Source organism: Rhinoraja longicauda, chromosome 26, assembly GCF_053455715.1.
Source record: "Rhinoraja longicauda isolate Sanriku21f chromosome 26, sRhiLon1.1, whole genome shotgun sequence".
NCBI classification, from domain to species: domain Eukaryota; kingdom Metazoa; phylum Chordata; class Chondrichthyes; order Rajiformes; family Arhynchobatidae; genus Rhinoraja; species Rhinoraja longicauda.
The window spans coordinates 32,490,786-32,515,344 of record NC_135978.1 but is presented as its reverse complement, the minus strand read 5'-3'; the positions used below and the strand labels follow the sequence as shown (position 1 = coordinate 32,515,344).

The 24,559-nt window shown below is 42.3% G+C and overlaps 1 protein-coding gene across 3 annotated transcripts in view; it reads right to left on the bottom strand.

The window, feature by feature from the left end:
* The window catches only part of LOC144606241 (uncharacterized), a 68,083-nt gene that overhangs the window by 6,715 nt on the left and 36,809 nt on the right, over positions 1 to 24,559 (bottom strand). For 2 of the 3 annotated variants that reach the window (XM_078422150.1, XM_078422151.1), the window contains 10 exons: positions 18,707 to 18,818; positions 14,159 to 14,233; positions 13,252 to 13,391; positions 12,599 to 12,752; positions 10,559 to 10,640; positions 9,631 to 9,708; positions 9,105 to 9,195; positions 7,468 to 7,560; positions 2,063 to 2,091; positions 433 to 515 (listed from right to left, as the gene is read on the bottom strand). In XM_078422150.1, coding sequence (XP_078278276.1) covers positions 433 to 515; positions 2,063 to 2,091; positions 7,468 to 7,560; positions 9,105 to 9,195; positions 9,631 to 9,708; positions 10,559 to 10,640; positions 12,599 to 12,752; positions 13,252 to 13,391; positions 14,159 to 14,233; positions 18,707 to 18,818 — 937 coding nt within the window. The remainder of the gene's footprint in view (positions 1 to 432; positions 516 to 2,062; positions 2,092 to 7,467; positions 7,561 to 9,104; positions 9,196 to 9,630; positions 9,709 to 10,558; positions 10,641 to 12,598; positions 12,753 to 13,251; positions 13,392 to 14,158; positions 14,234 to 18,706; positions 18,819 to 24,559) is intronic. The other variant, XR_013548931.1, reaches the window with a different exon arrangement.

Sequence of the window (24,559 nt, the reverse complement as noted above, 5' to 3'; positions counted from 1 at the left end):
CTTTATGATATTCAAATTGGACATCTCCCAATTCACTCCTTAATTTCTAGACCATCCTTATCTCTTCCCTTAACTACCTTGAAACTTACTGAGCAATGATAACTATTTCCAAACTGCTTTCTAAATGATGCTTCGATCAATTTACCAGCTATGTTCCCTGAGATAATGCTCAGTCTTGCCCCTTTACCTGTAGCACTAAGATGGACTTAAAAATTCCACCCCTTCTATGCCTTTCATATCAAAGCGATCCCAGTCAAGGTTGGGGACTTTGAACTCTGCACTACTATAACACGATTACTCTGACATCCACTCTGTTCGTTATCTTATCAGCATTTAATAATGCAATTCAGGTAAAAGGTGTTTTTGTCAACTTGCACGTAGTTCTGTTTTGTGTTAGTGGGAAATAGCTGTTCAGAGTGCCACGTGTATTACCTTCTGGAGGGACAGATTGTCCTGGCTTCCTGACTCCACTGGTGCTCGTGGATTCTAATGATGCTGGTGGGGGTGGTACAAAGCTAAAAGAGGGGTAAGAATAAATCAGGACATCTAAATAAAAACTTTATATCAATATATTTTTTATTTTGTGAGGCAGCCTTCCTCACAATCCGCGATAGATACCAGGTACATGGGTGCTATCTGCAAACCCATCCACTATTTCGTCCAGGTAATTTATATATTTCTCAAACAGCAGATGTCCCTCTCTCTCAGCGGTCCCAGCACAGATCCCCACGGAACTCACTGGTCACAGCCCTCCAGCCCTCTCTCAGCAGCGGTCCCAGCACAGATCCCTACGGAACTCACTGGTCACAGACGTCCTGCCTGTATATTGATCTTCCACCACAACCCACTGTCTTCTATCAGTGAACCAGTTCCGAATCCATACAACCAAGTCACTATTAATCCCGTGCATCTTAATCTTCATGATCAGCCTACCATGTGGGACTTTATCAAATGCCTTACTAAAATCCATGTAGACAACATCTCTACCCTGATTGATCCCCTTCATCACCTCAATCAAAAACTCCATCGAGTTAATAAGACACAACCTGCCGTGCACAACGTTATGCTGTCTGTCCCTAATTAACCCAATCTCTTTCAAATGGGAAAAATCCTCCCCAATAAGTTCCACGACCACTGATGTGAGGCTCACGGGTGTATAATTCCCTGGATTCCCTGTTTCCCTTCTTAAAGAAAGGAACACCATTAACTACTCTCCAGTCATCGTTACTGTGCTAATTCTAATGGAATTATGATCACTGTAATCAAAATGCTGTTTCACTACCATGCTTTTCAATTGCTCAGATTCGTACCACTAAACTAAGTTTAGTTGGCCACCATGTACCTCACTCAGAAGGTAGTGTGTGTGTATGGAACGAGCTGCCAGGTTGTCGAGCCAGGAACTATAATAACAATTAAAAGACAAGACACAAGGTGCAGAAGTATCTCAGTTGGTTAGGCAGCATGGTTTTGGTTCAGGACCTTCTTCAGACTGATTGTAGAAGGCGGGGTAAGAAAGCTGGAGAAGAGCAGAGGCTGGACAAAGCCTAGCTGGTAATAGGTTGATACAGGTGAGGAGGGGGCTTTTTATAGCCAGATGGTAGGAATGAAGGAGATTAAAAAAACATGAGCTGTGGGACAAAGGGATCGAAGAATTGCGAATTGTGAAGCCAGAGGAAGGAATGTAGGTGGAAGGGAGAAATTGGTGTGTCTAGGTGGGGCACGAAGGTGGGTTGTGATTAAAGGGGTGTGGGGAGAAAGAAAAGGGGGATGTTGTTAGAGGTTACCTACAATTGGAGAAATCAATATTCATACCATTGGGTTGTAAGCTACCCAAACAGAATATGAGGAGCTGTTCCTCCAGTTTGCATGTGGCCTCACTCCAGCAATGGAGGAGGCCCAGGACAGAAACTTACCCTCATGTGGTTTCACTACCTCAGACACATGTTGATCAGTTTCATTTTCTTTAAGATCAGGAGGATGGGAACAATATATTCAGAGGGGAGAGAGTCAAAAGTAAAGTATTTTTTAAAGAAAAAAAAAGTAACGATCTTGATCTTCCTACCTTTGCAGAGAGTAAGCATCAGTGGAAAACTAAAGAGAAAGAAAAAAAGTTTTGTGTAAGCAAAACTATGAGCAAAACATTGAGATAGGAGAAATTATAGAGTTATACAGTGTGGAAACAGGCCCTTTGGCCCAACTCGTCTACGTTGACCAAGATGCCCCATCTGCACTAGTCTCACCTGCCCGCATTTGGCCCATATATCCCTCTAAACCTCTCCCATCCATGAACCTGTCCAAGCGTCTTTTAAATGTGATGTAGCACCTGCCTCAACCACCTCCTCTGGCAACTTGTTCCAAATGGAATTAATATAGATAGGTACTTGATGGTTGGCACGGACATGGTGGCCAAGGTGTCTGTTTCTTTGCGATTCTATGAACCTCTGGAATTCTTTGTGTCGGTGTCATGAGTGCTTTATCATTTTGTATATTCAAGGTTTAGATAGAATTTTGGAATGCAGTGTAATCAGTGGAATTATGACATTCAGTCATAGAATTACCTGTCCCATGCATCCTTCTTGTTTTTGACTAACTTCTCAATTTCCCTTGTCAGCCAAGCTTCCTTATGTTTGCCTGCTTTCCCTTCACTCTAACGGGGACGTACACATCCTGAGCTTTCTTCAGTACTTTTAAAAACATCCCACTTGGCCGATGTTCCTGTTCCTTCAAATCACCTGCTCTGGTCAACTTGAGCGAGACCTTCTCTCATACCCTCAAAGTTGGCCTTACCCCAGTTGAGCATTTTAACATGTGGACGTTCTCCATCCCTACCCATAACTATCTTAAACCTAATCGAACTGTGGTCACTGGTCCCAAAATGCTCCGCCACACACACTTCATTAACTAGCCCCTCACAAATTCCTAATACTAGATCCAGCGTTGCCCTCTCATGTGTGGGGGCCTCCACATACTGCTTAAGGAAACTCTCTTGCTGGATTACGGGGAGAATGCGCAAATTACAAATAACATCAAGGTCAAGATTAAACTGGGGTCCCTCTACCTGTGAGGCAGCAGTGCTGACCAGACTGCTGGATTATGTTAAAAATAATGGAGTTGAGGCCAAAGACTGGTCGGCTGTTTTCTTATAGGACGCTACAGAAATCTGAGGGGTTGCATGACACTTCTGCTCCTATTTCTTATTTTTCAATATTGTTTGTTAGCTTTGAAGTCAAATCCGCTGGGATTAAATGGCGGAGTAGGCCTGATGGGCCGAACGGCCTAATTCTGCTCCTATCACTTATTGGACTTCATTGCCTTCCATCACAGTGAGGAATGTGGGGAATCTGCTGTGGTGGATGTTTATTTTACTTTTATGTAGTTGTGTGTCTTGTTGCTTTTTTCAGTGTGGCTGTATGGTAATTCGCATATCACTGTACCTTAATTGGCACACGTGATAATAAAAGACCGCTGAAACCTTTGTTAGCTTTTGTTGGTAACTTGGCCACCTGCCAGTCATACCATATGGAAACAGGTCATTTGGCCCACATATCCATGCTGACCCATCGTATTAATCTTATCGTCTAGAAAGTGGCTCCAGTCACATGACATCCACATCTGAGAAAAATAAGTGCCAACTCAGTCCCAAATAAATTATGTAAGACTTCAATCAGCAAAATACTGCAAAAGGTTTGAAATGCAGCATTTGAAATTTCATGTGAAAAGAACCAGTTTCATGTTACCTATGGCTAAGTCACACACTGTCAATGAATAGACAATATGTGCAGGTGTAGGCCATTCGGGCCTTCGAGCCAGCACCGCCATTCAATGTGATCATGGCTGATCATTCTCAATCAGTACCCCGTTCCTGTCTTCTCCCCATACCCCCTGACTCCACTATCCTTAAGAGCTCTATTTAGCTCTCTCAGAGAATTGGCTTCCACTGCATTCTGAGGCAGAGAATTCCACAGATTTACAACTCTCTGACTGAAAAGGTTTTTCCTCATCTCCGTTCTAAATGGCCTACCCCTTATTCTTAAACTGTGGCCCCTGGTTCTGGACTCCCCCAACATTGGGAACATGTTTTCTGCCTCTAACGTGTCCAACCCCTTAATAATCTTATATGTTTTGATAAGATCCCCTCTCACCCTTATAAATTCCAGTGTATACAAGCCTAGTCGCTCCAGTCTTTCAACATATGACAGTCCCGCCATTCCGGGAATTAACCTAGTAAACCTACGCTGCACACCCTCAATAGCAAGAATATCCTTCCTCAAATTTGGAGACCAAAACTGCACACAGTACTCCAGGTGTGGTCTCACTAGGGCCCTGTACAACTGCAGAAGGACCTCTTTGCTCCAATACTCAACTCCTCTTGTTATGAAGGCCAACATTCCATTGGCTTACTTCACTGCCTGCTGTACCTGCATGCTTCCTTTCAGTGACTGATGCACTAGGACACCCAGATCTCATTTCCTAACTTGACACCATTCAGATAATAATCTGCCTTCCTATTCTTACCAGCAAAGTGGATAACCTCACACTTATCCACATTAAACTGCATCTGCCATGCATCCGCCCACTCACACAACCTGTCTAAGTCACCCTGCAACCTCATAACATCTTCCTCACAGTTCACACTGCCACCCAGCTTTGTATCATCTGCAAATTTGCTAATGGTACTTTTAATCCCTTCATCCAAGTCATTAATGTATATTGTATCCCCACTCTTTGCCTTCTGTCTGCCAACCAATTTTCTATCCATGTCAGTACCCTAACCCAATACCATGTGCTCTAATTTTGCTCACTAATCTCCTATGTGGGACCTTGTCGAAGGCTTTCTGAAAGTCGAGGTACACCACATCCAATTTTCCTGGTTACATCCTCAAAAGATTCCAGAAGATTAGTCAAGCATGATTTCCCCTTCATAAATCCATGCTGACTCGGAACGATCCTGTTACTGCTATCCAAATGCTCCGCGATTTCGTCTTTTATAATTGACTCCAGCATCTTCCCCACCACTGATGTCAGACTAACTGGTCTATAATTTCCCGTTTTCTCTCTCCCTCCTTTCTTAAAAAGTGGGATAACATTAGCTACCCTCCAATCCACAGGAACTGAATCTATGAAACATTGGAAAATGATCACCAATGCATCCACAATTTCTAGAGCCACCTCCTTAAGTACCCTGGGATGCAGACTACCAGGCTCTGGGGATTTATCAGCCTTCAGTCCCATCAGTCTACCCAACACCATTTCCTGCCTAATGTGAATTTCCTTCAGTTCCTCCGTCACCTTAGGATCTCTGGCCACTAGAACATCTGGGAGGTTGTTTGTATCTTCCTTAGTGAAGACAGATCCAAAGTACCAGTTCAACTCGTCTGCCATTTCCTTGTTCCCCATAATAAATTCCCCTGCTTCTGTCTTAATTTGCCTTGACTATTTTTTTTCCTCTTCACATACCTAAAAAAGCTTTTACTATCCTCCTTTATATTACTGGCTAGCTTACCCTGTCAATGAAGAATGACAACCATAATTTATCACACTGGCTTTGTTTCCATGTTAACAACATTGTGTATAAGGCAACACCACAACCTGCTGGAAATATCAACTGTGGCGTTTTGGACTTTGGGAGGTCGAATTCAAAGGGAAAGAAAACAGTAAATGACATCACCCTTGACATTTGATGTACAGAGTGATCTTGGGTCCAAGTCCATACTCTCTGAAAGTGTCAATATAAGTGGATGGAGAGGCAAAGAAGGCATATGGTATGTTTGCCTTCATTGGTCTGGGCATTGAGTATAAGAGTCTGGAAGTCATGTTCCAACTTCATAGGACTTTGGATAGACACAAATTGCTGGAGTAACACAGTGGGTCGGGCAGCATCTCTGGAGAAAATGGATAGGTAATAGAAAATAGGTGCAGGAGGAGGCCATTTGGCCCTTCGAGCCAGCTCCGTCAGTAATGTTTCGGGTCTCAGAGTGTCACTTTTCCATTTTCTCCAGAGATGCTTCCTGACCCGCTGAGTTGCTCCAGCATTTTGTATCTATCTTTGGTATTAACCAGCATCTGCAGTTCCTTTTTATTTTATTGGACTTTGATTAGGTTGCACTTGGAGTAGGTTGTGTTGTTCTGGTTACTCCATTTCAGGGAAGACGTGGAAGCTACGGAGAAGGCGCAAAAGAGGTTGATCACAATGCTGCCTGGATTAGAGGGTATGAGCTATAAGGAGAAGTTGGACAAACGTAGACTGTTTTCTCGGTAGCGTTGGAGGCTAAGGAAGACCTGATAGAAATGGATAAAATTATGAGAAGCATAGATAGGGTATATAATCAAAACTTTATCCTAGGGTGGAAGTGTAAAGGTAAAAGGGCCAACTTGATACAAAATTGGCTTGAAGGTAGGAGACCGAGGTTGGTGGTAGAGTTGTTTTTCATAATAAAAACCTCTAAAACTAGAGGGCATAGGTTTAAGGCGAGAGGATAAAGTTTCGAAACAGATCTGATAATGATATTTAAGAGACATTTAGACAGGCACTTGAACATGCATGGAATGAAGGGATCATGTGTAGGAAACAGATAATTTGTTTAATTGGTATCATGGTTTGCAAAGACACCATGGGTCAAAGGGGCTGTTCCTGTACTGTACTGTTCTTTATTGTATTTTCCTTTCCTGGAGTGTTAGAGGTTGAGTAGTGAGCTTCCAGAGGAACACAAAAACATGAGGGTCAGTTTAAAAAAAAAATAGGATAAGGGAGTCTAAAACTGGAGAGCATAGGTTTAAGATGAGATGGGAAACATTTAAAAGGGATCTGAGGGGCAACCTTGTCATATGCAAGGTGAAGGGGATATGGAGGAAAATATTAAGGTGGGTAAAATTACAGTGTTTAAAAGAAATTTGCAGAGTCACGTGGATAGAAAAGGCTTATGGGACGGATAGACATCTTGGTCGGTATGGATGAATTGGGCTGGAGGGCTTGTGTCTGTCTTGTATAACTCCAGGGGTCTTACTTCCCCTCCACCTTAAAGTTCAGTCAGATTAGTGAGATAGAATTTCCCCTGCTCAGACCATCCTGACTCCTCCTAACCAGTTCATGGCTTTACATACAGATTTCTACTCTTCCCTAGCTATGTTGCTTCTAATAAATCATCTTGTACTCCTTAATCTTGTTTGCCAATGTCATTTTTAAGATACATCTAGACAAGGACTTGAATAGGCAAGGTATAGAAGGACACAAATCAAAAATGAGCAAATGGGATTATCTTAGATGGGCAAAAAGGTTAACATGGATCTGATGAGCTGATGTACCTATTTCTGTTCTGCTCTAAATAGAAAGCAATAATCGGGCAACAATAATAAGGCCCTATAATAAGTACAGTGTCCTGCATAGTGCCATTTTGGTTCATATTTTTTGGTATATTATATTCCAAGCCCCATCTGCATCAAAAGATCTATTATTTAACTTTCCATTACCTGTCTTTGTTGCATCACCTGCCTCATTTCAACTTGCAACTGATTGACTTGTTCTTCTGCTTTTCTTTGCATCTCATATTGAAGGTGCCGTTCCTGTATGAAAATAAAGTAGATGAAAACGGTACTGTTCCTCAATCGAACCCAATTATTCATTGAACTAATAACACCAAGGATTAGTTTGGATGATTTTCTAATGGTAACATCGATTGTTTGGTAGTGAATGTCTTTAATGTAGGAGTGTATATTGGCTGGATTTGGTGGATTTGAAATATTTACATGGCTTGCTTAAAGGGATAGAGTGTTAATGATGCAAAACCAGGTGAGAAGGTTAATTGTGACGAGGATAGAAAAAGTCTGAAAATAGATACAGCAAGGTTAGTGAATGGGCAAGTAGCCAGGATGGAGACTCTGGGCAGGTTCTGAAATAATTTTTGACCTCACTTTAACAGTCTTCTGTCTGCATCTGCTTCAAGGGAACCTCCATCATTCTCGTCTCCAAGAAAAATAGTGATCAATGACTACTGCCCAGTAGCTCCAACAATGACCATAACAAAATACTTAGAGAGATTTATAATGGCTCACATTTGTGCAGTCTTCCGGAAATTCTAGACCCCTTACAAATCGTGAACAAAATTAGGTCTATGAAGGACGCCATCTCTTGCACTACAATCTGCCCTGGATCACCTCAACAATAAGAACACCTACATCAGAATGCTACAGCACACCCTTCAACTCCATGATAACCGAATAAGCTCATCCCTAAAATTCTGGAGACACAAGAGACTGCAGGTGCTGGGACCTTGAGCAAACACAAACTGCTGTAGAAATACGGATATGCAATAGAAAGTATTCTGACGAGATGCATCTCAGCCTGGTGTGACAACTACTCTGCCCTTGACCGCCTGAACCTACAGAGAGCGGTGAATGCAGCCCAGTCCATCACAGGCTCATCACTTCCTGTCTATCATCCTGTCCATCTTCACGGGGCGTTGCATTGAGAAGGTAGGAAGTATCATCAAGGATGCCTACCACCCTGGCCATTCCTTTTTCTTCTTTCTACCTTCTGGGAGTTTGAAAATTCAGGAGCTTTGAAAATTCAGACATCCAGACTTAAAAACAACTTCTTCCCCAATGCTCAATCACTTAAATCACCCTATTCAATCCTGAATCAATCACTTCAATCACCCTATTCCCAGAGGGGCAGCCACATAATCTTACCCTTAGCTTTCCCTCATTAGGTTATTCACTTGTACTTTCTTTTTTTTTCACTACCTCAGATTGCACTACTTGCACATTCTGCTGTTTTGCACTTATTGTTCTATTGATTGTTGCATCTATCATTGGTGTACATAGATTATTTACTCTGTGAGCTTCATGTGAACAGGGAATGACAATAAATTAATCTGATATGATCTATCTGTTGCATTCCCTATTGATATTAATTTGGTTTTCCGGTAACCTTTCTAATGGTATTAATATTAGAACATATATAGAACTAGAAGATCGAACACAAAGATTTACAAAGCACATGCAATGAAAATCTTTGCCCATAATTATAACCGATGAATGAGAAATTATGAAATTTGAAGAAAACACTCAGCCGATGGACAGATATTGTGCATTCCATCTTTGTGTACCTGGCAAAGTTTTTCTTCAAATGAAATCTTCTGTTCTTGATTAATTCTCTGACTCTCCTCCAGGAGTCTTTGAAGCTTCTTTTCTTTTGTCCTGTAGCAACATTTGATTAGTTATCAGTTTCCATGTCTTTACTTTTAGGATTGCCAGAATTTTCAAAAGGTATATTTTCAGGAGGGTTGTTGGTAAAGGTTTCACAAGCAATCTATGGGACACTTCTTACGGCCGTGGAACAATTAGATGAAGTGCGAACCTCAACGGGACTTTCGGATTATCCTCTTAACTCGGGACTATCTTCTTAACAGTCATTTAAACCAACCTTTTCCCTTCATGGATGCCTAGGAATGTCCATTGATGTTATGCCTGTTTATTAAAACAGTTCTATGAACCTACTTCTCCTGACCACTGCACACATGAAAAATGTCTGCTTGAGTTCAAGTCAAATGCCTAAAATGGGTATTGGCCTCTTATAGAAATAAGAGGCCTCCAATCTGGCGGAATGGACCCGATTAAAACTCATCATCTTACCTTTGTTCTTCATCCTCTCTCTGCTTTGTCAGCTTTGCCTCCTTCAAGCTCTGCAGATGCTGAGCATCCAGTTGCTCCCTATCAAAGGCATACGGAGTTAAATGAAAGTACACTGGTTTTCTATTTTTTATTTCATTATATTTTGATTAAAAATTGCTATAGCTGGAACCAAGAGATTTCATACATTCATAATGCTTGGTTTATCTTGCAGCAAGAAATCATAATGGATATCTCTCCTTCTAGCTAAACTCTCTATTCCAGACAACTTCCCAATGAACCTCTCTGTACTCTCTCCAAGGTCTCCATATCTTTTCTGTAATGGGATGACCAGAACTGCACATAATACTCCAAACGTGACCAAACAAAAGTTTTATACAGTTGCAACACGACTTTCTGATTTTTATACTCACACCCCGATCAATGAAGGTAAGTATGCCTTATGCCACCTTTATGAACATCTGATACCTTTCTCCCATTACTTGACCTCTCTGTCTCCATCTCAGAAGATAAACAATCGGATGTTTACTACAAACCCATGGACTCCAACAGCAACCTCGACTACACCTTGTCCTACCCTGTCCCTTGTAAGGATGCAGTCCCTTTCTCTCAGTTTCTCCATCTCTTCACATCTGTTCTTGAGGTGAGGCCGTTGACACCAGAATACCAGGCATCGAGATGCCCTTCATTTACAGGAATGGGACTTCCCCCCGCCCACTGTGGTTGGCAGTGCTCTTACCCACTTCCTCCATTTTCCACACCTGCTCTCACTCCAACTTCCCCCCAGAAGTGGAATTCCCCTAATCCTCACCATTCATTTTATCAGTCCCTGCATCCAGCACATCTTCATTCCACCAGCTACAATAGGATGCCACCACCTTCTGCACCCCTGATCCTAGTGTACGTACATATGTTGTATCAGTATCGTTACCTGGCTTGTCGCCTCTCTTTTGGTTGGGATCGATACGGCAAATGATTTCTGAAGAGATGAGTCCATGCAGGTGGAAGTTTTTCTGAAAAGAAATTCAAAGTTGAATTGCTTGAATTACAGCTGGTATAAAATGCTGTTTATTTACCAACAAAATGGTAAATGTAACTTTGCACTATTCCTTGCCGTTCATAAAAGTGTAAAAATATAAAACAATTGTGGCAGAGAAGGAGACCATTTGGGCTAATGTGTTCATATTGATTGAAAATGTAGCTTAATGTAATTTGTCATCTTAAGTTATGGTCCATAACTTGACAGGTTGTGGTCCTTTGTACTAAGCCAGGTGGTGAAGGTTTATGAATCTCCTTTGAACTGTTCTCCTGCACCTTAAACCTATGTCCTCAGTAATTGGCAAAATACAAAGGAGCCTTGATATACAGAGGGATCTGGGATGCAAGTGCATTGATCCCCGAAGGTGGAATACAAATGGATAGGTTAACAAAGAAAGCACACGGCATAATTTTCTTCATCGGTTGAAGTGTATAAAAGTCCAGAAGGAATGTTGCAGCTGTATAAAACTTTGCTGAGACCACATTTGGAGAACTGTGTGCAGATCTGGAGATTCACAAAGATCTTGACTGATTAGCAAGTGTTAGCTATGAGAAGGGTCATAGAGTCATACAGCACGGAAACATCCTATTTGGTTCAACTCGTCCTTACTGACCAAGATGCCCCATTTAAGCCATTGCCTGGATTTCAAAGGTTTCAAATGTATTTTATTGTCACTTAAAGGTGCAGTGATATGCAAATGACTATACAGCCATTTAAAAAAAAAAGCAACAAGACACACAACTACATAAAAGTCAACATAAACATCCACCACAGCAGATTCCCCACATTCCTCACTGTGATGGAAGGCAAAAAAGTCCAATCTTTTTCCTCTTTATTCTCCCGTGGTCGGGGCAATCAAAGCTCCTGCGGTTTGTAGCTCCCCAAGTCGGTCTCTAACCAGGGACCGCAAGCTCCACGATGTTAAAGTCCGCAGGCTCCTGCGGTTGGAGCTCCCGAGGTCGGTCTCCAGCAGAGGCCGCCAGTTCCTCGATGTTAGGCCGCAGTGCGGACGGAGATACGATACGGAAAAAAATTGCATCTCCGTCGAGGTAAGACATTAAAAAAGTTTCCCCCAACCTCCCCCCACATAAAACAAGCTAAAGAACACTAAAAACATATATTTAACAGATACTATTAAGACAACAAAGAAGGAAGGGACAGACAGACTGTCCATATCTCTCTAAACCTTCCCTATCCATGTACCTGTCTATGTGGATTTTAAATGTTGTTATAGGACCAGCCTCAACCACCTCCTCTGGCAGCTCAGTTCCGTCCGCAAGTCAATGACTGTTCATCAACATGGTGTTTGGATGCTTGTTGATATTGGTTGCTCTGTTGTGGTTGGAATTGCAAAATGTGTGACAGCAAACAATGGATCCAATGGTACACCTAGGGTTGCCAACTTCCTCACTCCCAAATAAGGGACAAAAGGTGACATCACCATGGCACCCCACGTGACCTCACCCAGCCAGCGGCCATGTGCACCCGCTCCACCAATGGTGGCCGCCCAGGCCGGGAGGCGGGTTGCGGCCGCCATTGGTGGAGCAGGAGCACGTGGCCGCTGGCTGGGTGAGGTCACGTGGGGCGCTATTTGGGAGTGAGGAAGTTGGCAACCCTACTAATACAGAACAAGGGCGGTCCCGTAAGGGACAAACTAATTTAGCCCAAAATACGGGATGTCCCGTCTAATACGGGACAGTTGGTGACCCCAAAGTTGACACAATATGATACAGTGAGAATTTCTGGTTTGAGTAAACAAACTCATTGCATTCAGGCTTATCATCCGAACTCCTCTGGAGATGTACCCCAGTCTAAAAAGTTTAGCAACTCTACACCAATCTAATAATTCTTCATAACTTAACAAAACAAATTACTATGCTGTTTGAAGGGGCAATTGGCATGTGAAAATGATCAAGATCCATGAGAACTCACCTCGGTCTGAGTCCAGTAACGTAAATACATCAGTGTTCTGCTTGGTTAAACTTTTGTAGAGGTTTGAGTAGAAATGTTCTTTGATCACTTTCTGAAACTGTAAACTTGTCAATTCAGCAGCGTGTGATCTTAGAACTACATCCACATCACCTGGCTTGAGAGAAATTGATTGATGATTCAGAGTGAATTTAAGTGTGCAGTATTCAAATCAAACAATCCCAAGCATTGCAAGAAATCTACCAACAACCTTCGCAGAGCCATGGAAGATGCCAAGAGGGAATTCCACACCAATCTGGAGTCCCCAGGGGTTGACACGGATACCTGTAGATTTTTGCAAAGCTTACACACTATAACAGGCTACAAAAAGAAATCAGGTAGTATCACTGGCCACAATGGCTCCCTACCAGGGAGGAATCAATGCTGGCCTTTCCACTGACACCCACATTGTGCAAATGAACAACAAACATAATTCTTCAGAAAATAGGCTGGGGTGACATGGCTACTTTGCATTTCATTCAAACTCCCAGGAGAGTTCGTCAGAAAGTTTACTCCATCATGTTTGTGAGACAGTTCAATGCTGTCAGGGAGACATTTGCAAATATCTCTTAAATTCACTATGTTTCAACTGGGTAGCTGCAGTAACCCTTACATACCGTTTTACAAATTTGTAAATGTTCTCGTAGCAAAAGAATAAAGGCCAGGCAGAACGCTGGGAGACAGTTGTAGGAAGGATGACCAAGGCCAATGATGTGCTGATCCCAAACGTACAGCAATGTTTCCATGTTCAGATATCCTATAAACACAATCAGTTCTTTCAGATCCTTGAATTATGACCATTAAAAAAAAATTAAACAGCTAAATTATTTGTAGTTTCTGATTGATGGACATGAAATATGGGCAGGGTTATAAGATCAAAACAGGTCCTAATTTATTTCTTTATACTGGTGAATACAGTTTAGCAAAAAGGTAAAAAATGTAGTTCATTTCCAAACAAAACTCTGGTGACTGTGTTGCGCTTCACAAGATAAGACGAAGACTGGGATTGGTGCACTGTTCTCTGGTGGGAACAGATATCACACCCTCAACTACTTTAAGTCTCAGATGAAATAACTGGAATGCGCTGTCAGGGAAGGTGATGAAAGCCAATACTGTTGCAACATTTTAGAAGCATTTAGACAGGCACATGAACAGGCATGGAACTGAGGGATTTTGACCACATACAGGCATGTGTGTAATATAAATTGGCATCATGACCCATCATGATCGGTACAAACATTAGCCAAATGGCCTCTTTCTTTGTCATAAATTTCTGACTAACTGATTTGCTTTCTTAGTTAAACAATGATATTCTTCCTAAACCAATAGCCGTAGAGCTGTACAGCACGGAGACAAGCTCTTTGGCCCAGCTAGTCAATTTAACAAATTGACATTGTTAAATACCATGTGATAACTGACAACTGAGTTGATGGAGGAAGTAAGACTTTTTCCTACTTCAAAAATATTTACGGAAAATGTAATGGATTAAAAATAGGAAAATATCATGAAGTCTCCTGGACTCACCCACAAAAAGAGTACCGATCACTGGATGGAGAAGGCTCTGTAATCCTCTCAATAAATCTTCCCTGGATTGGTTCTCTAAAGAGGAAAACAAAAATAAATCAATAAAAATGCCTTTTTTTGTCTTGGGCTCTTGATCTACCTTTATCTTGTACATTTGCCCTGTTCTAGGTTCTGTAATCACTCCAAAAAAGGTCACAGACTGTATCAGGTAGATTGGGTGGTACACTGGCCTTCAACAGTCAGGGTATCGAGTACAGAGGTTTGGACAGTTGTCCAAGATCTTGATGAGACCACACTCGGAGTACTGTGTGCAGTTCTGATCATCCAGTTGTAGGAGGAATGTCATTAAGCTGCAGGGAATGCAAAGATTTACAAGGATGTTGCCAGGACTTGAGGTGCTAAGCTATATGGGGAGGTTGAACAGAGTGGTGCTTTAATCCTTGGAGCACAGGAGGTTGTGGCGTGATCTTATAGCAGTGTAGAAAATCAGGAGAGGAATAGAGAGGGCAAATGCAGAGAGTCTTTTACCCAGGATAAGGGAATCAAGAACCAGAGGACATAGGTTTTAGGTGAGAGGGGCAAGATTTAATACAAACCTGAGGGGCAATTTTCCACTCAGGGGGTGGCGGATACATATAACGAGCTGCCAGATGAGGTAATTGATACAGGTACTATAACAGCATTTAAAAGACAGGACAGGAATTGGAAAACTTTAGAGGGATATGAGCCAACTGCGGCAAATGGATTGTTTAGATGGGGCATCTTGGTTGGCATGGACACGTTGGGGCGAAGGGTCCATTTCCATGCTGTACAACTCTATAACTCTTTATATGATTGAGGGGTTGATATGCCAACGGAAATGCTAACTTATTAATGTCAATTTATCTTTAAGAACTATACCTGTCATGTGTAAGATTTTAAATATTCTTTAATAGAATATTTAATATTCTGCTATTGTTCCTGCTATCAACTGTGTGTTAACAATCCTCAATACCGGTTATTTTGTTGGCAACTCTATCTTCGTCACTTGCCTTAATGGACAGTCACATAAGAGAGCCTATGGATACATTGAAACATAACTAAACATCAACAACTTACTTTAATACTTGTGAAGCATTTTGATATATTCTGAAGTTGTTAAAAATGTTTTTGAAATGTTATTGCAGCATCCAAGAAATCTTCAACATTGGAATAGGGAATGGGGGTTATGGCATGAGGTGTAGAATATGGCACGCTTGTCTTCATAGGTCAGCACATTGAATATAAACGTTGGGAAATCATGTTGCAACTTGACAAATCATCTCTGATGACCTGTACTGGGCCCATTATATTGACGCAATCACCAACACCTTTACTTCCTCGACTTACGATGGGGGTTACGTTCTGATAAACCCATCGTAAATCGAAAATATCGTAAGTCGAAAATGCATATTCGAGGTACAGTTTCTACTGAACGTGTATCGTTTTTGCACCATCGTAAAGTCGAAATATCGTAAGTCAAGGAGCATCTGTAGTTTGAGGAGATTAGACAAGTCACTGAATACTCTCTCGAACTTCTACAGGTGTACAGTGGAGAGCTTACTGAGTGGCTGCTTTTTGGCCTGGTTTGGTAACTGGAATACGCAAGAGCAAAGGAGGCTGCAGGAAGTAGTGAACATTGCTCAGTCCATCACGTGTATTGATCTCCCCACCATCGCAGGGATCTACAGGAAGCGCTGTCTCAAGAAAGCATCTAATGCCATCAAACACGCTCTCATCTCGCTACTAATACTGGGAAGAAGTTACAGGAGCCTGATAATTGTACCACCAGGTTCAAGAACTGCATCTTCCACTGTGCAATTCCAACCACAACCCTACCTCAGCACCAGACTACTTTGGACTTTGTATAAGGGTTGCACTATGTATTTCGGCTTGCACTATTATAGTCCAGTTACTTGATATAACTGATAATTGATTGTATTATTGTTTATTGTAGATTTATTTGTTACATTAATGAGCCTATAAAAGCTGCAGAAAGAAGTTCATCGTTCTGTTCCCAGAGTAGAAACATAGAAAAATAGGTGGAATGCAACTAATTACATTGTTTTATAGGGACCTGGCATAGATTAGAAACATGGAAAAAACATAGAAAAATAGGTGCAGGAGTATGCAATTTGGCCCTTCGAGCCAGCACCACCATTCAATATGATCATGGCTGACATCAGTATCCCTTTCCTGCTTTTCCCCCCCAGATCCCAAGATTCCTTTAGCCCTAAGAGCTAAACTCTCTCTTGAAAACATCCAGTGAATTGGCCTCCACTGTCTTCTATGGCCGAGAATTCCACAGATTCACAACTCTCAGGGCAAATTTTTTTCCCCTCATCTCAGTCCTAAATGGCCTACTCCTTAGTTCTGGACTCCCCCAACATCGGGAACATTTTTCCTGCATCTAGCCTGCCAACCCCTAAAGAATTTTATATGTTTCTATAAGATCCTCTCTCATCCTAAATTCCAGTGAATACAAGCCCAGTCGACCCATTCTTTCATCATATGACAGTCCTGCCATCCCGGGAATTAACCTGGTGAACCTACGCTGCACTCCCTCAATAGCAATAATGTCCTTCCTCAAATTAGGAGACCAAAATTGCACACAATACTCCAGGTGTGGTCTCACCAGGGCCCTGAACAACTGCAGTAGGACCTCCTCTCGCAAATCCTCTCGCAATGAAGGCCAACATACCATTAGCTTTCTTCACTGCCTGCTGTACCTGCATGCTTACTTTCAGTGATGTACAAACACACCCAGGTCTCGTTGCACCTCCCCTTTTCCTAATCTGACGCCATTCGAATAATAATCTGCCTTCCTGTTCTTGCCACCAAAGTGGATAATCTCACATTTATCCACATTATACTACATTTGCCATGCATCTGCCCACTAACCTAACCTATCCAGGTCACCCTGCAGCCTCACAGCATCCTCCTCGCAGCTCACACTGTGTCAGCTTTGTGTCATCCGCAAACTTGGAGATGTCACATTTAATTTAATTCCCTCGTCTAAATCGTTAATAGATATTGTAAATAAATGGGGTCCCAGCACCGGGCCTTGCGGCACACTAGTCACATTTCCTTGTTTCCCATTATAAATTCACCTGTCTCTGATTGTAAGGGACCTAACACAGAAAATAGGTGCAGGAGGAGGCCATCCGGCCCTTCGAGCCAGCATCTACATTTGTCTTCACTAATCTTTTCCTTTTTACTTATCTAAAGAAGCTTTGAGTCAGTTTTTATATTCCTCGCAAACTCTTTCATGCTCTTTTCCCCCCCTCTTAATTAACCCCTTTGTCTTCCTCTGTTGAGTTCTAAATTTCTCCCAGTCCTCTGGTTTGCTGCTTCCTCTGGCCAATTTATTTGCCTTTTCTTTGGATTTAACACTATCCTTGATTTCCCTCGTCAGCCACGGTTGAGCCGCCTTCCCCGTTTTATTTTTTTGCCAGACAGGGATGAACAATTTTTGGAGTTCATCTATGCGGTCTTTAAATCTTTTCCATTGAATCTCCACTGTCAACCCTTCAAGTATAATTTGCCCGTCTATCCTAGCCAATTCCCGTCTCATACCTTCAAAGTCTCCTTTCTTTAAGTTCAGTATAATGAGGCGAGGACATGGAACATGAAAGGTAATGTCCTAGGGAGTGTGAAGGATCAGACATGATGTACAAGGCCAAAGATCCTTGAAGGTGACAGCTCAGATGGATAATGTGGTTAAGAAGGCGTAAGAGAACTGAATACAAGAACAAGGATGTTTATCCTCCAACTTTATAAAAGCTGGCCAGTCCTCATCTGGAGGGGGACTGCATGAAGTCTGCTCACCACAAGGTGGGAAGGATGTGCTGGAAATGGTGGGGGGCAGAGGAGATTCACGAGGATCTTGTTTCGGGATGGAGCATTTCAATTCCGAGGAGAGACTGATAAGGCTCGGTCTGTTTTCACTGAAGCCGAGAAGGTGAAGATGGGACAAGATTGAGATATTAAATTACGAGGAGTAAAGACTGCAGGAAATGTTTTCCCTTATCAAAGATAAATGTAGCTAGACATAGATATAAGAGAATAAGAAGGGATCTGAGGGGGATCTTTTTGACCAAGTTAGTGGTGAGTACCTGGAAGGCCTAAGAGAGTGGTGGAAGCAGAGTCTCTGACAGAAGTCGAGGTGCATTCAGGAGCACTTGAAACTCCCACATACAGATGGCTATGGGCCAAGTACTGTAGGATGGAGTTAATACAGATGGGTGTTCACTGTGAGGCATGGACATGGTGGACTGAATGGCCTGCTTCCATGTTGTATGACTATGAAAGTATGAGAAGAATACAAATGTTAGGCAGGCAAATGTGAAACGCAAAAGATCAGCATGGACAAGGCGGCCAAAAGGGCCCATTTCTGTGCCTACTCTATAAATCATGGGAAAAGTGCTCTTGGATTAAAATTGGGGATAAAGTCCAGTGCTTCAGGGGAAGAAGAGAAATCCAGAAAAAGAAGGGATTTATTTTTGCATGAGTTATGTATATCTAACATACCTGCGTGCTGAGTGTAGATTTTCTGAATGATAACAGACACTTCTCTGTCCTTTTCATCAAGCATGTTTGCCATTCCTTTGAACAAATTGTCATCTGCGGAACTGCCGGTCATCTGTGGAGTACAACACGACAAAGGACAACTCAAGCACCTGTTTTAGGGGTTGTCACTCTCATTCATAAATAACATGTACATAAAGTCTTGTTACTCGATGAATCGGCTGTGTACAAGATGTTGGAATTGTATGCAGTTTCAGCTGACCATCTATTTATTTGATAAACCACAGTTTTATTTGACAATCCCTCAGTATATTAAAATCAATTGCTCAATAACACTGCAGGTGCTTCCAAGACATCTATTCTCTCCTCTGAAACATTTCTAAACCTGATTCGCCGGTTCGCGTTTAGTTTATAAATAATTTGTAGTTTTTATAATATCACGTTTCAGAACTTGTAACAGAATTTACATATAGTTATTATGACCATTACAGATATTGAGTTAGCAGCAAGTTCCGGCCCATCAAACTTCCCTATTTGTATGGTCAATCTAAATTAACACCAAATCTACTACATAACTACTCCTTAATTTGAGTTGTTATTTGTGCACATGGAATCCTTTATCATACTTTCAATACCAATAAAATCTAAGGACATTGGAATCCTTTCCAAAACCTGTCCTTTTCTTTTCTTTGTTTGATAGTTGATAAAGGTTGTAATCTGTTTTTGCATGGGTGACTGCTGTTTATTTTCCTATGAAGAAATGGCCAAGAACACGAGTGACAACAATGACATCAGGATCTAGAAATTCAATTGAGTCGTGCCCTTTTTTTGAGTGCTTTGTGATTACATTTTGACGTTTTTATGTGCTTATGGAGTTGGTAGCACTCCAGAGAACAAAGAACTTCATAGCAAAAACCCTTTGGCCCACAATATCTGTGAATATGGTGCCAAGACCAACACTTATCTGCATGCACACATTCCATGTACTTCCATTCCCAGCATATCCATATGCCGAAACAAAAGTCTCTTGTATGTCACTATCGTATCTGCCTCAACAGTGGCGGCACAGTAGTGGCGCGGTGGCGCAGCGGTAGAGTTGCTGCCTTACAGTACCAGAGACCCAGGTTCCATCCTGACTACGGGTGCTGTCTGTATGGAATTTGAACATTTTTTCCATGGCATACATGGATTTTCTCTGGGAGCTCCGGTTTCCTCACACATTCCATAAGCGTACAGGTTTGTAGGTTAATTGGCTTGGTAAAATTGTAAATATTGCCCCTTGTGTGTGTAGGATAGTGTTGGTGTGCGGGGGCCGCTGGTTGGCACAGACTTGGTGGGCCAAAGGGCCTGTTTCCGCGCTGTATCTCTAAACTAAACTAACATCCATGACAGCACATTCTAGGCACTCACCACCCTCTCTGTAAAAAAACTGCCTAATCTCCCTTAAACGTTGCCCCTCTCCCCCTAAAGCCATACGCTCTAGTATTTGGTTTTCCAACCTGCAAAAAAGGTTCTGACCGTCTATCCTACCCATGCCTCTCAAAAAAAAACCTCTGTCAGGTCCTCCCGCCACCTCCGGCATTCCAGAGAAAATAATCCAAGTCTGTCCAAACACTCCCTGTGGGTAATTCCCCATAATCCAGGCATTAATCTGGCAAATTTTCTCTGCACTCTTTCTGAAGTCTCCATCTTCTTGTAATGGGGCGATTAGAACTGCATGCAATGCTCCAATATGCCTAACTAAAGTCCTATAAAAGGCATCATGACTTCCTGACTCTTATTGTTAATGCCCCGACCTATGAAAGCAACCGTAACATATGCCTTTACCACTCTATCTACTTGTGTTGCCATTTTCAGGAAGTTATGGATTTGGACCCCAAAATCCCTCTGTACAGCAATGCTGTTGAAGTTCATGCATTAACTGTATATTTTCCCCTTATATTTGACTCCCAATGTGCAACACCTCACACGTGCTCAGATTAAACTCCATCTGCCATTTCTCTACCCATTTTTGCAGCCTTTCTATATCCCGCTGTATACATTGACAGCCTTCCTCACAGTCCGCGACACCAGCAATCTCGGTGTCATTGTTGACCAATCCATCCATGTTTATGTCCAAGTCATTTATATATACAGCAGAGGTCCCAGCATAGATCCCTGTGGAAGACGACTGGTCGCAGACCTCCAGCCTGAATATTGTCCTTCCACCACAACCCTCTGTCTTCAGTAAGTCAGTTCTGAATCCAGTCACTGCTAATCCCATGCATCTTAATCATATCATATCATATCATATCATATCATATATCTACAGCCGGAAACAGGCCTTTTCGGCCCTCCAAGTCCGTGCCGCCCAGTGATCCCCGTACATTAACACTATCCTACACCCACTAGGGACAATTTTTACATTTACCCAGCCAATTAACCTACATACCTGTACGTCTTTGGAGTGTGGGAGGAAACCGAAGATCTCGGAGAAAACCCACGCAGGTCACGGGGAGAACGTACAAACTCCTTACAGTGCAGCACCCGTAGTCAGGATCGAACCTGTGTCTCCGGCGCTGCATTCGCTGTAAAGCAGCAACTCTACCGCTGCGCTACCGTGATCTGCGCTACCGCTATCTTAGTGATCAGCCTACCACAGAGGACTTTATCAAAATCCATGTGGAAAACATCCACTCATCCATCACCTTCGTCTCTTCGTCAAATATTCCATTGTCAGTAAGACACCACCTGCCATGTACAATGCCATGCTGATTGTCCCTAATTAACTCATTCTCTCCCTAATGGTAGTAAACCATATCCCAAAGACCTATCTCCAATAACTTCCCTTTCACTAACATGAGGCTCACCAGCCTATTTAAATAAAATCTTCTTAAATAAAGGAACAACGTTAGCTACTCTCAAGTCCTCCCGGGGCTTGCCTGTGGCTAGAGAAGATGCACAGATCTTCGTCAAGGCTTTCTCAATAACCTGGGATAGATCCATCAGGTCCTGGGGATTTATCCATCTTAATGCACTTCAAGAACACCAACACTTCTGACTTTGTGTTCCTCCCTGTCTGCCAGATTAGTTTAATCTCTCCTGAGTAGCTCTTGCAAATTTTTCTACCAGGAAAAAAATTTCTACCTTGGTCCTCATCCAGATCAGGAACAATCCATCCCTCTTGTACAGGCCACCTCTGCCCCAGAAGAGATTCCATTTGCCAGAGAATCTGAATTCTTCCCTCCTGCACCAGCTCCTCAGCTTCATTATTTGCCTTTTCCCCCTATTCCTACCCTCAATCGTACATGGCACTGGGAACACTCCAACAACTATGACCTTTCAGGTCTTCCTTTTTAACCTCCTGACTACGTATGTTGTCCGCAGCAATGTGTACAACGACCTCAACCTCCCCTCTGAGAATATTCTGCAACTGCTCATGGACATCCTTGTACCTTGCACACACAAGGAGTCTTGTTCACAGCCTCTAAAACTCTTGTTTATCCCCTAACTATCTAGTCTCCTAATACTATGTCTCCTTTGGTTTAGTTTAGTTTAGTTTAGAGATACAACATGGAAACAGGCCCCTTGGCCCACGAAGTCCGCGCCGACCAGCGATCCCCACACACTACCACCATCCTACCCACTAGGGACAATTTATAATTTACAGAAGCCAATCAACCTACAAACATGAACGTCTTTGGAGTGTGGGAGGAAACCAGAGTTCCCGGAGAAAACCCATGTGGTTCAGGGGAGAACGTACAAACTCTGTACAGACAAGCACATGTAGTCAGGATCAAACCCAGGTCTCTGGTGCTGTAAGGTAGCAACTCTACCGCTGCACCGCCCCTTGTCTGCACCCTGCCTCGCTGAGCATCAAACTCAGTCATTGTACCTCAGATGCTGGTCTCCTTTCCAAGTATCCAAAACTTAGGGAATGACCAACAGGGGAACCCTGAAACCTCTGCTTACTCTCTCTACCTTTCTTAGTGATCACCCAGCTACCTGCTGCTTGCATCTTTAGTGTAATCACCTCATTAAAGCTTCTGTCTAAGATGCTCTCAGCAGTAAGGATGCACCATAGTCAAGTCAAGTCAATTTTATTTGTATAGCACATTTAAAAACAACCCACGTTGACCAAAGTGCTGTACATCTGATTAGGTACTAAGGAAAAAATGAAACATACAATAGCACACAAACATAACAGCCAATACAAAACAGTTCACAGCACCTCCTCAATGAGCCTCAAACGCTAGGGAGTAGAAATAGGTTTTGAGCCTGGACTTAAAGGAGTCGATGGAGGGGGCAGTTCTGATGGGGAGAGGGATGCTGTTCCACAGTCTAGGAGCTGCAACCGCAAAAGCGCGGTCACCCCTGAGCTTAAGCCTAGACCGTGGGATAGTGAGTAGCCCCAAGTCGGCCGACCTGAGGGACCTGGAGTTAGAGAGGTGGGTTAGAAGATTTTTGATGTAGGGGGGGAATGTGTCCAACTGCAGCTACATCCACTCAAGGCATGGACACATCAATTTAAAACTATCGTTCTCACTGTCGTCAACATCATTGAATTTCCTTTCATCTGCAAAATTATTAATCAAAGCTCCGACATTCATATCTGAATCATTAATGTATACGATGAACAGCGAAGGTCGCAGCACTGGTTTATTTGTCTATGGTTTTTTAATATACATACTGAACTTTGTTGTTGTTGTTTATTACGGGTTTACAGAGTACTATGTTTACATATCTGTTGTGCTGCTGCAAGAAAGAATGTTATTGTTCTGTTTCAGGACATATGACAATAAAACACTCTTGGCCCCTGTGATACACAACTAGTCACAGACTTCTAATCACAAAAACCCTCCACCATCATCCAATGCTGAGTTCCTCCAGTAGATTGTTTGTTGTTCCAGATTCTGGCAACTGCTGTTTCTTGCGTCGCCATTTTAATGACTCACTTATTTATATTGATATCTTAGATCTCTACTCTTTGGTGTGAAAAGAATGAGGGGGTGATCTTATGGAAACATCCTTGGAGGATATGACAGGGTAGATGTTGGTATGTTTCCACAAGTGAAAGAATCTTAAATGACTGGGCAGGGATACAAAATAAATTGCTAGTCATTTCAAACTGAAACGCATAGGAACATCCTGTAAAAGGTGGTGAACCTCCAGAATTTCTGTCACGGAGCATTGTGAATGCTAGAATTATGAGAGTATTTAAAGAGGAAGTAGATATTTTTTTGAATGGCTCTATGGAACTGACACAGAAGAGGAGATGGAGGAGGGGCAGAATGGGAGTGTAGAATTCAGGAGACCAGTGACTTACCCCATCAACAACTTTTTAATGTCCTTATTTATATGTTTTAAAAAAAAATGCTTTTCACATTGCTTATGACATCACGATTGCTGGGATTATGGACAGTGAGGAAGGCTATCAAATTCTACAGCAGAATATAAGTGAGTAATGGGCAGAGAAATGGCAGATAGTTTAGTCCCAGCAAGTGTGAGGTGTTGCACTGGGAGTTCAAATGTAAGGGGGAAATATACAATAGTTGGCTTGACCCTTAATAGCACGGATGTGCAGAAAGATCTTGGGAGTCCAAGTCCATAACTCCCTGAAAGTAGCAATACAAGTAGATAGAGTGGTAAAGAATATGGTATGCTTGTTATTAAAGGTAAGGGCAATGAGCATAAGAATCAGGAAGTCATAGTGTGGCTTTATAGGACTTTGGTGAGGCCACATTGGCAGTATTATGCCCAATTACAGGAAGAATGCAGAGGTTTTAGAAAGGGTGCAGAGGAGGTTTACCAGAGGAGGATTACCAGAATATTGCCTGGATTAGGGGGTATTCGCCACAGGGAGAGGTTGGATAGACT